The sequence below is a fragment of the Ursus arctos genome, unplaced genomic scaffold, assembly GCF_023065955.2.
Source record: "Ursus arctos isolate Adak ecotype North America unplaced genomic scaffold, UrsArc2.0 scaffold_7, whole genome shotgun sequence".
Taxonomy (NCBI): Eukaryota; Metazoa; Chordata; class Mammalia; order Carnivora; family Ursidae; genus Ursus; species Ursus arctos.
In genome coordinates, this window is record NW_026623089.1 from 1770381 (window position 1) to 1785579 (window position 15199).

General features: G+C 54.3%; 1 protein-coding gene across 1 annotated transcript in view; it reads left to right on the forward strand.

The window, feature by feature from the left end:
- TCERG1L (transcription elongation regulator 1 like) overlaps window positions 1-13006 on the forward strand; it is a 177911-nt gene extending 164905 nt beyond the window's left edge. Inside the window, exons 10-12 of the mRNA XM_026494420.3 lie at window positions 4325-4414; window positions 8220-8338; window positions 12850-13006. Coding sequence (XP_026350205.2) covers window positions 4325-4414; window positions 8220-8338; window positions 12850-13006 — 366 coding nt within the window. The remainder of the gene's footprint in view (window positions 1-4324; window positions 4415-8219; window positions 8339-12849) is intronic.
- Window positions 13007-15199: the final 2193 nt, after the last annotated feature.

Sequence of the window (15199 nt, forward strand, 5' to 3'; positions counted from 1 at the left end):
CCAGGGAGCCCCCACGCTGAAGCCGGGAGGGTGGCTGGAGGCCACGGGGGCCCTGGGTGAACGGCCTGCCAGTCTGAGAGCTCGAGAAACGGAGCACTTGGGAAGCTAAGCGCCAGGGGTCCCAGGAAGAGGGCGCTGGAGGACGGGGCGCAGTTAGGAGACTGTCGAGATTGTCCAGGCACGAGATGACCATGTACACATGCTGCGGTGGCAAGGTGCCATTTGTAACTAGTTCCAGCAGAACATGTTGGGGTTTCCAATTGATAAGTGCTGGAAGAGGAGGGCCTGGCTCGCGCGGCCCCGAGAGGGTGCGGGCTCCCCTCCCCCCTCCTGTCGTCCTCCAGGACTGACATGTATGGTGCAGATGTGCACACAGGGACACCCCCAAGCCATCAGCCACGTGGCGCCTCTGTCCCCTGCCCAGAGATTGATGCCAGCTGACAGTTACAGGTTACAGTGGCAGCATCTGCCAGAGTTTGGGACCTGCAGCCAGGGCCCTCTCTGTGCGTGTGTCTTAAACCACCGGCCTCACGTCCTCCGCTGTGTGGACGGCAGGAAACAGATAGCAACTCAGGCCTTAGAGATGACGAGGGGAGCACGTGTGCCAGAGGAACGCGAGGTGCGGGAGGCTGCAGGGGCAGGAAGGCAGGGCCGGGGTGCAGCGCGCAGTAACCCGTCGAGTCTGTGCCCGCGATGCTGCCAGGGCAGGGCGGAGACACCTCGGGCATGAAGGAAAGAATGTGCACGAGTGCGAGGAGAGGCAGGTGGTGTAGGCCTAGGATAGCGCCCCAGGGAGCGCTCCTGGGCAGCAGAGCTCCGGCTCTCCCAGTGGCTCTGAGTGTCCTGGTGGCCAGCTCCCCGAGATGCTCAGACGAGTCCGGGATCACAGAGCTGGCCCTGCAGGGGAGTCAGAATGGGCACAGTTCCCACCCAGGCTGTAGAGGAACCCCTGTGCTCTGCAGGAAAGGATCTAAAATTGCTGGGGGTTCCACTGCACAAGGACCCGATGATGTGGGGCAGCAGAGTCCGGGAAGTGCAGGCTACACTGAGAGAATAGCTGCATGCTGCCAGCCTGGACCCGGTGAGCGGGCGGGATCCAAAGGCAGCCCCAAGCTCCCCACCCCCAGGGTGCACCCTGGAATAATCCCCTCCCTCGAGGATGGGCAGGCCAGAGAATAGGATGGTGGTCCCTCCATGAGGACATCACAGGGCGTTATAAGTCTCACAGGCAGACTCTCCTGCTAGCTGTGGAGAAGCAGGCCACGCGGGCGTGGAGGGGCCGTGGCAGGGAACACTGGTGGCCTTGGGGCTGAGAAGGGCTCCTGCCAGCTCCCAGCAAGAGAGGGGAGGCCTCCATCCCTGCTCCCAGCGAGCTTCCCAACCAAGCCATGACCTTGGGGACATGGGAGGCCCAGGCCCCACGAGGTCAGCCTTCTATCAGAAGCGATTCTCATGGTCCTCACTGCAGTTGTCAGGAGTCCTCTGGGAAGAGCTGGGTCTCCCGGACAAGGCTGTGCCCCTGCAGGCAGTGAAGCTGTTCCACGCACAGCTGTCCATCCTCCCCTTCTGCTCTGACCCCCAGCCCCGGGTCCCACGGTTGGCTGCGCCTCTGTCCCCCACGGCCCCCGTTCTCTGACCTTGAGCCACAGCTGTTAGCGTGGCTCTCAGGTTACACGACGATGCCTGTTCTGTCATTGTAAGTTACAGTCATTGTAGAGACGCGTCTCATGCCTCACACACAGATTGGAAGTTCCTTTGGAGGCAACCAGATCTTATTAATTTTTAAAGAACGATTGCATTATATCTCTAGAGCTCAAACCCTCAAAACCGATTCTAAACCGTGCTCTGCCTTTCCTAGCGAGCCGAGACTGGGGTGTCGACTGCGGTCCCGACCATCTGGACAGGAGCCGGTTTGTGTGGGCTGAGTTGAGGTTGCCCACAATGTCTCTCCATGACTGTCTGCACACTGCTGTGTCAGGAGCCAGAGAGCCACGGGGTCAGTCTGCCTGGTGCTTCCCCAGGGAACACGCGCCCCCAGGCCCTGTGGCTTGTCCACATTTTATCATCTTCTCAGTCCTTGGAAGAAAGTCTCTGCGTGGAACCTGGGTCATCCTGCCCAGGAATGAAGATCCTGAATATTAAAAAGGAGTCTTATTTTTATTAGGAAAGATAGAAGGCGTCAATTAAAAAAAAAACCCATGCGTTATGCTGTACCAGGTAAAGCACATTAAAATAGTATCTCTACCGGGAGTACTTTAATGTGTTCGAAAGTAAGAGGGTGAATGCTGTAAGCTGCCTGTTCGGGTCCCCTCTCCTCTGTGCCAGGAACTCATTCCCCACCCAGGCCCCCGAGTAGCCCTTCCTAACATGCACGTGACGTGTGACTGTGGCTCTCGAGATAAGATGTGCTTCCTCAGTCTGCCTGGGACTCTCCCACCTCTTCCCAGCTCCTGCTGGGCTCCCTCCCCCCCGACTGTGCTCCCCCACCTTGCAGCTCCCACGTTCCCCCAGCTCACGACCGTGGCTTTTGCACCCCGGACAGCCCCTCCCAGACATGCTCCCATCCGTTCAGGAGCTTGGTGAGTGTCCATGTTCCAGAATAGTCCGTGCTCTGGAAACTCATCTCTGGGCTGGTGGAAGGGCCCCTGGGCGCGTCTCCGCTATGACACAAATGCCTCCCAGGAGACCGTGAGCTTACTTATGTGCCTGAGCCCAGACCGTGGGCCTTCTTGTGTCAGGGACCTCGACTTCCTCTGAGTCCTCAGCACGCAGTGCGGGGCCTAAGGCAGAGTCAATATTTAGTCAATGTTTTTAAGCGAATGCATTATTCTGTCAATGACTTACACATTTCCTTGCTCTGTCAGCGGGGAGAAGCTAGGAGCTGCATATCCCACAGCCTCGGGCACACTCAGCACCAGATCACGTGTCTGGTTCCTTCTCCAACGGGAGCAACCAGGATTCCTGGAGAACCGTCTGATTCTAGGGCTGAGGCTGGAGCGGCACCAGACGAGGCTGGAACACCTTGAAGTTCCAGGAAATAAGGAAGTGCCCCACCCCCAACATGATGGGGTAGCCGAAGGCACACTGGAGTCGGCCAGCAAAGCTCCCGTGGCCAAAGCTGGACCCACTGGAGCAAAAGCATAAAGTCGTATTGGGTTATCACCCAGGTTATGAAATAAATAGTCACGAGTCTGTAGTGATACATGTAAGCGATGGAATAAGGAAGTGAATGTGGGAGAGTGGGTGAGCACCCATTCAGAATTCCAAACAACCTGTATTTGTGTAGCCCCCCCCCAAGAGGTGCAGCGTAGCCCTGAGGGTGGGCTGCACAACGTGACTCCCCCCAGCAGCGCAGCACGGAAAGGGGGCAGAGAATGAATTTGTGGAGGACAAGTCCGGAGAATGCAAGCTCAGCCAGGTGGTCGGAGCAAACACTGACCTGCTGGCAGTCGCGGTGACAGTAAGCACCTTGAGGGGATGTGGCGACCGTGGCCCCTGGCTCTGGGATCCTCGCCCAGAACCGCCACTAATCGTGAGCAAAGCTGAGATCAGTCCAGTAGAGCGGCGTCTTACAACCTACCTGACCAGCACTCCTCAAAACCGTCCAGGTCATAACAGCAGGGCAAGTCTGGGGAGTGGTCACAGCCCAGAGGGGCCACCCTACCTGTCATGTGGTGTCCTGGGTGGGACCCTAGGGAGAAAAACATCGGTGAAAACAAAAGAAGTCTGAAGCGTCAACCTTGGTTACCGAGTGTAGACGAATCTAGCGTCCATACCAGTTAAGGTGTTAACAGTAGGGAAACTGGGTAGGACATGGGGTCACCTTGTAATATTCTTGTAACTTTTCTGTAAATCTAAAACTATTGTAAAGTAAATTAGTTCGTTCAAAAAAAAAGGTCATACCTAAAAGGTTTAAATATTGATTAAGAAATCAACTAAAATTATGCTAAACTCAGACTGTTTGCAAGAGGTTGCCCCCTGTCACGGCCCATGGTGCTCTGAAAAGTCTTACAGATATTTCTTCCTTCGACATGTGACATTCCAGAATGCCCCAGCTCCACGAATATAACCAGGGCTTCAGATCAGAGGCATGTGGCCCTGGAAGAAATCCAAGGAAGAAACAGTGTCATGAGTGTAGAAATTAAATTTTCTAATGCTCTAAGTATCGATTTCCTAGAGAGTTTGACGTGCTTGAGGCTTCCGTACAAGCCACATCGTGGAGTCCATGGTACCTTAATGCTGTTTTCCACCATTGATCATTTCAGCATGATTTCAGGCTCAGCCTTAGATGCTAAAAGCAACTCTATTGAATATCTTTCTTCAGGTGTCAGCGTTTTCTACCTGGGAGAAAGAATTACATAAAATCGTGTTTGACCCACGCTACCTCCTGCTAAACTCCGAGGAGCGGAAACAGGTAACGCAGTGGGAGGCGTGGCGGCAGGCTCTGCACGCACAGCGCCAGGATGACGCCGCCGGAGATGGGTGCTGATGCGCAGGGGAAGGCTGCCGCCGGAGCACGCAATCGCGTCAGCTAGCGCCCGGGGGTGGTGACCAGGGCGGAGGAAGCTTATCCCCTACCTGCTTGTAGCAAACCATCTGGTGGTGACCCTGCAGGACAGATGCTCCATTCCAAGATGCGAGTGCTCGTGCTGGGAACACTGACCACACCCCAGATGGGTGTGTTCAGAAGACGTAAGGCCTTACATGATCACCGTGAATGAGAAGAGGGCCCGGGGAACAGTAGGAGCACATGTAAGGGTTGCAGGTTCTAGAAAGCAGGTCCCAGAAAGGGCAGGGGTGGGTCAGAGGACAGCGTCACCTGACGGATCTGCCCTGGCTTGTTGACAGAGCAGGTCATGGAGCTAATACTGCTTCCCCGATGAGGTAGACAGACAGAGGGACAGGCCGTACTGACTGCCAGGGGAGGAGCTGAAGCCGTGATGTGCAAGCTTGCACAGCCCCGCCGGGATCTGGGTGGTCCCTGGAGCCTGGCCAGAGGGGCCCTGACATCAGTTCCGGAAGATCCGGATTTCCGTGTCTCTGGTCCCTGTGCCAGTCCTGTCTGTCCCTCCCTCTGCCCTTTGAGTGAGAAACGATGCACATGGAAAGTGGGTCATCAAGAACAGCCACTGAAAGCAGGGAAGAACGAGCGGTGGGCTCGTTCCCCATGGCCTGCATGGGGTCGGACCACAGAGTCTGGGAAGGCCTGGGGCCAGGAGGACAGAAAGGGCTGTTATTTCCCATTCTGTCCTGGCGAGAAGTTCCCTCAAGCCCTCGCCGGGGCGATCAGGGAAGCGCCAACCGGTCAGAGCCTCAGGCCTGCGGACCCTGACGATCCCTACAATGGCAGAGCCCCTCCCCCAGCACAGGCCCGTGGTCAGGATGGTCCTAGATTGGCCACATTAGAATACAGAGCTTGGATTTTTCAAGAACTTAGAATTAACGATCCTTTTGTTGCATTCCGGCTCAGCTGCATTTTTAGAAAGAAGTATTTGAAAATGTGCGAAATGTGCTAGCAGTGGCTCAAAAAAAAAAAAAAAAGTTACAACAGAGTCAGAGCAGAATAGATCATACACGTAGAATCCAAAGAAAACTGCAGACGTTAATCATCAGTCATATCTCACCCTTTTGTTGCAATATGAACGACCAAAACGTCCGACTGCTCGACTACGGAAGCACGTGAGAAGCTCGCTTGTTTCCGTGGTGAATGCGCGTGCTGACTACCACCTGCTGACGGCAGCACGTCTGTGGACTGCTTTGCCAACTGTCGCGGTCAGCACTGTCCTCGCCAGTGCACGGGTGTTTTTAGAGGCCATTAGCCCCTTTGAAGGAAGCTGAGGAAGTAAGGCTCCCCCCCAAGGAAGCAGCCCGTGTATGATCTTTCGCTTACGTTCCATCTCTGCGTGAGTGGAATACACGGGCTTAGGTTGCTCCTGAAGGGGGCGCTGCAGAGCCCTACTTCCAGCCTTGGTAGGAACAGCAGGTGCCGAGCGGGCGGGGCTGAGCCTGTCTGGGCTGGGACCTCGCGCCCACACCTGGACACGCACTCTGCAGACAGGTCAGCCTGGAACATCAGCTGCCACCCGGAACTCCCTGGGACACCCCTGGGAAGCCGCCCAGAGGACACTGCAGGCCTGTGTCGCCCACCTGCAGCTTGGCCCCAGAGGCCCGAGGAGGGAGAGTGGGAAGTGGCCTCGCTGGGAGCACAGGCACGCAGCACCAGAGAGCGCTCCGATGAAATGCCTGTGTCTGTAAGATCGGGGCCAACGTTGCGGTTCCTGTGAACACTGGTACTGGATCTGTGCTGGCGAAGGAAGCAATGTTTGGGCCATCCGAACACCCAGTCCCACTTACAGAGGCATTGGTGGTGTTTTCATGGGGGAGCTAAAGCTCCTGGTGAGCTAGTCGCCACCATACCACCACCAGGGGCTGCAAAGGAGGAGTGAGCGAGCCCCAGCGGAGTAGAGAGCGGGCAGCGCTCATGACGCCCATTTCCATGGTAACAGATAGTGTTTCCTTTTTCTTACTGTAGATCACGCCATAAGGAGGTAATGGTGAATGGTATCTCTTTTAAAAAGTCATGCCCCACTTTGAATGAAAGTAGTGCAGTTTGTCAAAGAGGTAAGGAAACCCTGCTACATTAAATTATAGCAGCGTAAAAAATAGAGCAGCAGAGGAGAGGAGAGGACGGGTTCGATGGGCGAGAGGTTCAGGCGTCAGAGGAGCGGGTCCCCCCGCAGCCTCCAACCCCTCAGCCAGGCAGGGCTGCTTCTGTCCAGATTTAAAATTAATAGAGCGAAACTCTGACTAATGATGGAGCCACGTGCTTTTATTTGGATAATGACCCTTCCTTCACCTCTTTTATGAGTCTGAATTATAAGACGACTGGAGAGTTGGCACACCACATGCAGTGGAGGTGAGAAGCAGACCCTATTCTTACTTTAATGTATGTGCACGCCCTTTCCGCTTAAGTCCTGTTCCCGGTGCTTCATGTCGATGCTGAGTCGTCCCGAGGAGAGTGGCATTTGGTATTTACAACCCTAGAAGCTAGTGGTTATGCCAAGCCAGAGAGCAGCCTCCTGCAGTGGCCCTGGGGGCATGTCCCACCTCCCGCCCCAGGGCAGGCGTGCGGGAGACCCCCGGAGCCCTCGGGTCAGGCTCTCATGCCTGCCATGGCCACTGACCCGGCTGGTGCTGTTTACTGGCCTTCCAGGTTCACATGTGCAGTTTTTATTCATCTTTTTATTTATGTTTGCGCACACATTTATACCATCTCCAGTATTTTCTTTTTAATGCTCTTGAGGCTCCGATGGCATTAGGAATGAAACAGCTGTCTCCACCTCCTTTAGGCTCTGGTTTATAAATGACAACCTTCTGATATTAGAGCAATGAGCCGCCTCCGTCCCGGTGAGGGAGGATACTTCCAGGGACGGTGCAGACGGCTGCACGGTGTCATGTGCTCGTGTCTGCTGCCAGTTTGCAAGGAATGCCATCTCGGAGTCACGGACACACCTGCCTGCCAGGCAGCACCCACACCCTTTAGGCTAGGGCATGGGGTTTTCCCATGGGGTTAGCTTTCAAAACCCACTTCTGGTCAGACTTGGTTAGTGCAGTGACGGGCCTTGCCTTGGGTGTGTTCACCTGGAGGCGCCTGGACACGCCCAGGAGAGGCCTGCCCCGCACGAGCCCCCGATGAGCAGACCCCCACACTCACAGGTGGTCTCCTTGGGGACTAGAGGGTGGGGAACCAGAGATGCCAGGTCGAGTTTCTTTTCACAAGGTAAAATCACATTTGGAGACCCAAATGCCAATTATGTCACGACAGGAATGGACTGGAACAGATGACACCATCTCACGTGTTACTGGGTCAGCCAGTGGCAATGTGACGGTCAGCCAGACAATGTGTGACTGTGGTTTCTCAAACCAGAACTGTGGGGCAGCGGAGCCAGGCGCCTAGACCATCAGCGGCTCCCGCAGCCTCCGGGGAGGACTGTGCGCCCGCCCCGCGCCTCCCCGCGCAGGGCTGACTAATTATGTAGACACTTGTCTCATGCTGTTGAGAGTGCCTCTGCTGAAAGGCTGTGGCTTCAGCCCCAGCCACGACGGAAGAGAAGGGCTTAACCAGAGTCTCTCGCTGTTCTTTTGTGTTGTGTTTGAGACCCAAGATTTCATTTCTGATATGCAACCTTGTAATACGCTTCTTGTGTGTGTGTTTTAAGATATTTGAACAGTTTGTCAAGACAAGGATAAAAGAAGAATACAAGGAAAAGAAAAGCAAACTGCTGCTAGCCAAAGAAGAATTCAGAAAACTTCTGGAGGAATCTAAAGTGTCACCCAGGTACAGAGACAGAAACCAACACCAGGCAATCTCCAGGGCTGGAAATTTGCCCGCGTTTGTAAGAGGGCGTTTACAGCGTGTTTCCGTTAAACCGCGTGCCCTAACATGCCCTAGACACCACAAGTGTAATAGCGAAGACCCGCTGGGGAGGGAAGCCCGCCTCCTCCCGTGTTGGGGTGAGTGACCTCCAGCCCTGCCCGCCACCGCTGTGGCGCCCCATGCCCTTCGCCCCCACCTGCACTGCGGTCCCTCTGTTCTGCTGTCCTGCCGCCTGGTTTTCCAGCCTGGCAGCCCCGACTCCACGGTCTAAATAACTAATGGGTAGGTCAGCACTCAGGAGGTCTAATTTCAGATCTAGGGGTCAGAGACTAAACATACAGAACAGAAACAACAGCAGTAACATGAACCCCACCATCCCCGCTGGTTCGAGACACCTTCCTGGTCGGCCGGGGGATGGATAGAAGGTACACACACTGGGGCAAATGGGCCAAGTGACCTTGCGGCCAAAACGCACCTAAAGTAACCCGGCATTATTCCCACGCAATAAACCGACAGGAAACTAGACGTCAGAAAGTAGAAAAATACATGGACTTAACTGTTCTTCCAAATTAGCTTTCACTGACTGATATTTAAGAAGTAATGAACGTGACTACTTTTAGAATTACAGAACTATGGCTTCTATATGCAGAAATGATTTTGGTTTATTTTTATGTGGGGTTGGGATATTATGTCTAAATGGACATTTATTGTTAGTATTTTAATAATAATGTATTAACACAGCATTGTTTTTTAAATAGATGTTAACTGATGTTGCTTTCTATGAAGACCTAGGCTCCCGTATTTTGATTGATAATTGTTCAGTGTTCCTGGTCAGTAATTGGATGTTGGGTACATGGTCCTTATAAAACTGCAAATATTTAAAGGGCAGATATTTTCTGAATGGGAGAAAATGTAGCATGAATCGGCCCCATCACAAAATGCTAATCTAGAAAAGCAAATGTGCATCTAAACATTTGTAAATTGTGATTTTCTACTGTTAGAGATAAGAACAGTGGCTTTTCTGTGTCTCCCACATGGTGACCCCAGGAGAGCGGAGTTGGTCTGGAGCCCCTGCTCAGGGCATAGCCTGCTCAGCCCCTCCTCAGCCCTGTAGTAGGGTGAGGCATTACACCTTTCTGAGCTTCTGGCCTCATCTTCAGGCAGCACAGCTACAGCAGGCTCTTTGGGGGGGTGCAGGCAGGGAAGCAAACCTAGCATCTGGTAGCTGGAAGGAGCTTGTGAAGGGGATGCCCATCACCATCACCATCACCATCACCATCACCATCACCACCATCACCACCATCATTACCTTCATCACCATCACCAACACCACTATCACCATCACCATCATTACCACCATCACCACCACCACCATCACCACCACCACCATCACCACCACCACCATCACCACCACCACCATCATCACCACCACCATCACCACCGTCACCATCATCACCACCACCATCATCACTATCACCATCACCACCATCACAATCACCACCATCACAATCACCATCATCACCAACACCACTATCACCATCACCACCATCACCATCACCAACACCATTATCACCACCACCATCACGACCATCATCATCACCACCACCATCACCACCATTACCATCATCACCATCATTACCATCACGACCACCACCATCATCACCACCATCACAATCACCATCATCACCAACACCACTATCACCATCACCACCATCACCATCATCACCATCACAATCATCACCATCACCAACACCATTATCACCACCACCACCACCACCATCACCACCATCACCATCACCATCACCATTATCACCACCACCACCACCACCATCACCACCATTACCATCATCACCGTCATCACCATCATTACCACCACCATCATCACCAACATCATCATCAGCGTTTAGGTAATATTCTTGGTCTGTCCTTTGGTGAATGTAAATAAGCCAACACATTCCCCCCCTCATTATGAAGACAATGGAGGAAAGATTCAGAATGCATTGAGCAATTAGGAGAAAGGTCACACATACACACACACACATACACACTGACACATGCACTCAGGGAAAATGAGTGACTACAGTGCATATGTTCTTTTATGATTATTGAACTGTTTTTATGTCAAAATAGCTGATTCTGCAACATTCTCAAGACGGTTCCAGACTTCTTGACCCTTCCTCCCTACAGTTCCCTAGGTGCCCTAGTAGAATACGTGCAGTTCACATCACTGCTCGCTGGATGGCTGGGTGAGCTAAACACAGGCCCTCTGAGCGTCCCTCGAGGCAGCCTCTCAGTGCTCGACAGCTCGGACCCTGTCACCACGGTCCCAGGGGCAGCCAGAGCCAGCCCCCAGCCCTGTCCAGCTCTTGGGGTCTTGGGATGGGGCCAGGAGCCGCAGGAGACCTCTACTTGGGCTACCAGCCAGGCTACGGGATCTGCACTCTGCTCCTTCTTGAAGGCCCTGGTGGCCCCCTCTCTCACGGATAGGTGGACTGTGTCCCCAGCTGCGGGAGGGAAATGGGAATGCTGTGCCCATGACTCAGAGGGCTCCCCAGGCCCACTGGACAGTTCACCAGGGCCAGCAGAAACCAGGCTGTCCCCTCAGGCATGGCCGTGAGGCCACAGATTTGTAACTCTCCCTTTCTTTCCAGGGACGCCTCTTTTCGGAAGTGCCCAGAGTAGGACCTTGTAGACAGGATCTCTGCCCAGCTCCTAACTGGAAAATGCTTAGGCTGCTATCCACACAAATGAGGAAAGTAACAAGCCCCTGTGATTCTCATCTTGGAAGGAAGAAAAGAAAAGGGTCTTATTAATTCACGTGGAGTGCTTAACAAATTACCACAAACCCGGGGCCTTAAGCCACAATAATTCTTTCTCATAGTTCTGGAGGCTGGGCATCCAAGATCTGGGCTCCAGTGGTGCGGGGTCTGGTGAGGCCCGTCCTGGCTACTAGACGTCCGTCTTCCCTCTGTGTCCCCACATGGGGAAGGAGGAGGGAGTGATCTGGGGTCCCTTTTACGAGGACAGTCAGACCATCATGGGGGCTCCACCCTCATCCCAAAGGCCCCACCTCCTGATACCAGCACCTGGCAGTTAGGAGAGGTCAACATACGGTTCTGGGAGGCACACACCTTCCATCCATAGCAAGGAGGAAAGAGAGAAGAAGGGAGGAGAACACCAGAGAGAAGTGACCTCTTTCTGAGGAGCCCATGAGAGGCAGGACCCCAGCGCGTGACCATGGACACAGCAGCACTTGAGGAGGAAGAGGGAGGCTGGCGACCATAGGGGAGGAGTCCAGGTCCTAACAGCCCTGTCAGAGCAACCTTGCTGTTTGTGTATAAAAAAGCTGTTATATTATAATCATTTAATACAATTTAATGTCCACAATGGGACATAAAGTTCTCTGCCAGGAGTAATGGGGGAATCAGAGTGTCCCTGGTTACCTCCCTGCCGCTCAGCCCTCCGCGGCCTGTTCCTGCTGTGAGCTCAGGCCTGGGAGGGGGGAGAGCGGTGGGGACCCGGTGCTCACCAAGGTGCCCTCTGTCCCTGCAAGGGACGTCCCCTGTTTGCCCTGTGAGCTGCCCCAGCCCCTGTGTCGGACTCCCTGGCCCCGCAGCCCTGGATCTGTTCGGTTGATATTTGGGGACGTCTCCACGCTGGCCACTGGGCCAGACGATCGGGACCCTCAGTGGGAAAGAAAGCGGGTAACAATGCTGCCAGTGGAATAGGGGTGGGGTGGCTAAATGGCATACTTAGGGCTTACTGCGGTGGTGACCGTGACAAGGGCTGTGAACGACCCTGTCCGTAGGGCAAGTTTCCCCAAACAAGACATGCCAACCTCCAGTGGCGTGAGTGCAGAAGCAAGGGAGGGCGTGCTGGGCCAAGGGGCGGCATGAGCAGCCCATGGCGACCAGGAGATCGTGAGAGGTGGGGACAGGAGGGGACCTGCGTGGCCAAAGCAGTGGTGGGCGCAGGTGGGTGGTGGCCAGCTGGGAGTGATGGAGGACGAAGAGGCAGGAGAGTCGGCTCACTTCCAGAGGCTGGTGAAATGGCGCCATAAGCGGTGGGATCAGGCCCCCGCCAGGCCGCCTGGGGAGTGACGTCCAGCACAGGAGCAGGTGGGACAGGTGTGAGAGGCCCACGGCTACAGCCTTCAGTCCATTACCTGCCCCATGTCCTACTGTCCCCGACCTGCCCCACGTCCCGCCCCGTCCCCTGACCTGCCTCACATCTTGTCCCATCCCCCGACCTGCCCCATGTCCCTCCCCTGTTTCCCAACCTGCCTCGTGTCCCGCACCTGTCCCACGACCTGCCCCATGTCCAGACGACAGCCAGGTCTGGTGGAAGGGGCTGTCCGCCCCTCAGGTGATGCCAGCCTGATGACAGCCTGCGGTGTTCAGGAATCGTCAAACCCGCTCCTGGGACGGGGGCGGGGGCGGGGGCTGGGTCTCAGAAAAGCTCTTGTTTTTCAGGACCACATTTAAGGAGTTTGCGGAGAAGTACGGCCGGGATCAGAGGTTTCGACTTGTTCAAAAAAAGAAGGACCAGGAGCATTTTTTCAACCAGTTCATCCTTATTCTTAAGAAACGGGACAAGGAAAACAGACTCAGGCTACGGAAAATGAGATGAGTGTGTAAGGAGTGCAATAAGACAGGTGCAGAGCAGAGGAGGCCCGGCGAGGGGGCGCGGGCGTCCGCGTGGCCACCGGGAGGGGGCTGCGCGCACTTCTCAGAGGATTACTGTTTCATATTGAAGCTCTCTTTTGTACGACGTTCCGAGTTTGATGCATTTCTAATTGCCATGGTAGGTCGCTCCCTTAATTGTTTTAATTATGCAAATTACTTGTAATATATACAAATTATCAATCCACTGCAGGTTTGTAACGAAGCAGAAACATCTATAACCATCTCCAGGCGTTTTCATGAGTTGAGCCGATTATCTGAAACTTTTCTGGAAACCTTTGTGCGTCCCTTCGGTTCTGAGCTCCTTTCGCGAGTGTGCTAGGTCTCGGTCCCGTGTTCTGAGTAGTAGCAATAGGATATTCATTATCAGTCATAGTGACGACCATGAGCATCTCCGTGCGTGGGCCCTGGGCCCCCTGCAGGAGCCTGAGGGGGGTCGTCTCGTCCCCGAGGGGCGCCGGGCCCGGAGAGGGCGGCTGCACTGTCGGAAGTCCTACTTAAAATGGAATTATTTTGTACAAAATCATCATATTAATATTTGAGTTATTTTTATTGTATGCCCAGAGTTTGCATGAGATTTTTCTCATCATCTTTGTATAAAAAGAATTTTAAATTTTTTTTAATTAATAAATATTTTAAACCAGTGTGGTTTTGTGGTAAGACTTTTGACACAATCTTCGGCAGCAAAAATGTGTTTCAGCTTAGCCACTCTGATTTGAAAGATTCATAAGGATGTTTGTGAATACACACAAAGGCTGCATAAGTACAAACAAAATTCTTGCTTTTCAACCTGCCAGGTCTGGGTGGAGCTGCGTTGCTAATACCCCAGCTAATTTGTCGTATTCTCTAAATTGTTGAGTGTTCACTGTGTGGTTTATGAAGCTTCTCTTCAGAGGGACTGCAGGTGGCCCCATGCACGGCGACACCAGTCTTCACGCGCCCGGTCCTTGGTCAGTTCCACCCCACGTATGAGGATGTAATTGGGCAAGCGGGGTTCTCTCTTCTTTGGCGTGCGCCCTGGTCTTGGCACAGTGTTGTTAGCTTAGCTTCTGTGCTGGTTCTGGGGGCTGGGCCGTCACTCCGGGCCAGCTGGGACCCCGTGGGGTTGGGCATCCAGGGCGTGAGCAGGAGGCCGACGCCAGGAGCCAGACCCTCCATGAGAGTCCAATCTGGAGGCAGAGACGCCTTGTAAATTGAATAGAGATTTTTTTTTTTTTTTTTTTTTTTTTTTTTGGTGGGCAGCAAAGCAAGGTTTATTGAGTGACAGTGAAGCAAAGTTTATCGAGTGATAGTACAAAGCTCCCAAAGAGGGAGGGGAGCGGAGAGAGTTTCCCAGAACAGAGAAATTAAATGGAAAGGATTACTAGATACAATGGGGCATTGGAGCAATGAGGCTAGTGAGTATAGTAGTCCGGAGAACCTGAGTAACGGCCATTACCCCTGGGCTCAGAGAGGCACCTACGGACGAGCCCCCACCCACCCGTGCAGAGATGGGGAGCTCGCTGGAGAAGGTGTGGCCATGGCTCCAGGAAAGCTGGGACCCCGCCCCCAGTGTGCTGGGGAAGCCCCTCGTGTGGCGGTGTCGCACTGGAGGCACGCTGCCCAGCAGCACCCCAAGAGACGTCAGTCCGGGGGAGGCTGCTGGCTGCCCAGACCTCAGCATGGGAAGCCGGGAAAGAGATGGAGTAGGGGCTTCTGGCGACTGGGAGGTTTCGCACAAAGTCAATGCCCCTCCGCCCATCTGGACTGTCCACTCTAGAAGCAGTTGACTCTCCTCTTGCCCTGGTGGAGGCTGCTGCCTGGCCACGAATACAGAATGATTGCATCTGCCCTGCTAGCCCTGAGCTGTTGCTGGACCCACACACGGCAGCATTTAGCTGAAGATGGGAACGATGCAGGCAAGACTGGGCCCGAGCAGTTCTTGAACTGCTCATGGACCCGTGCTCCCTCGGCACCTGCCTCCCTGGTTGATGCCTCTCCCTGCTGCCCGCCGAGCTCCTGGTCACCCATCAGCTGGGGGGAAAGCCGCAGGCCTGGAGGAGGGGTCGCAGGTCCGGGTGTGCTGGCTTCAGCCCACCCCTCCCCGAGTCAGGGGTGGCCCTGGGTGAGAGCAGGTGTCTCTAGGGAAGCGGGGTCTAAC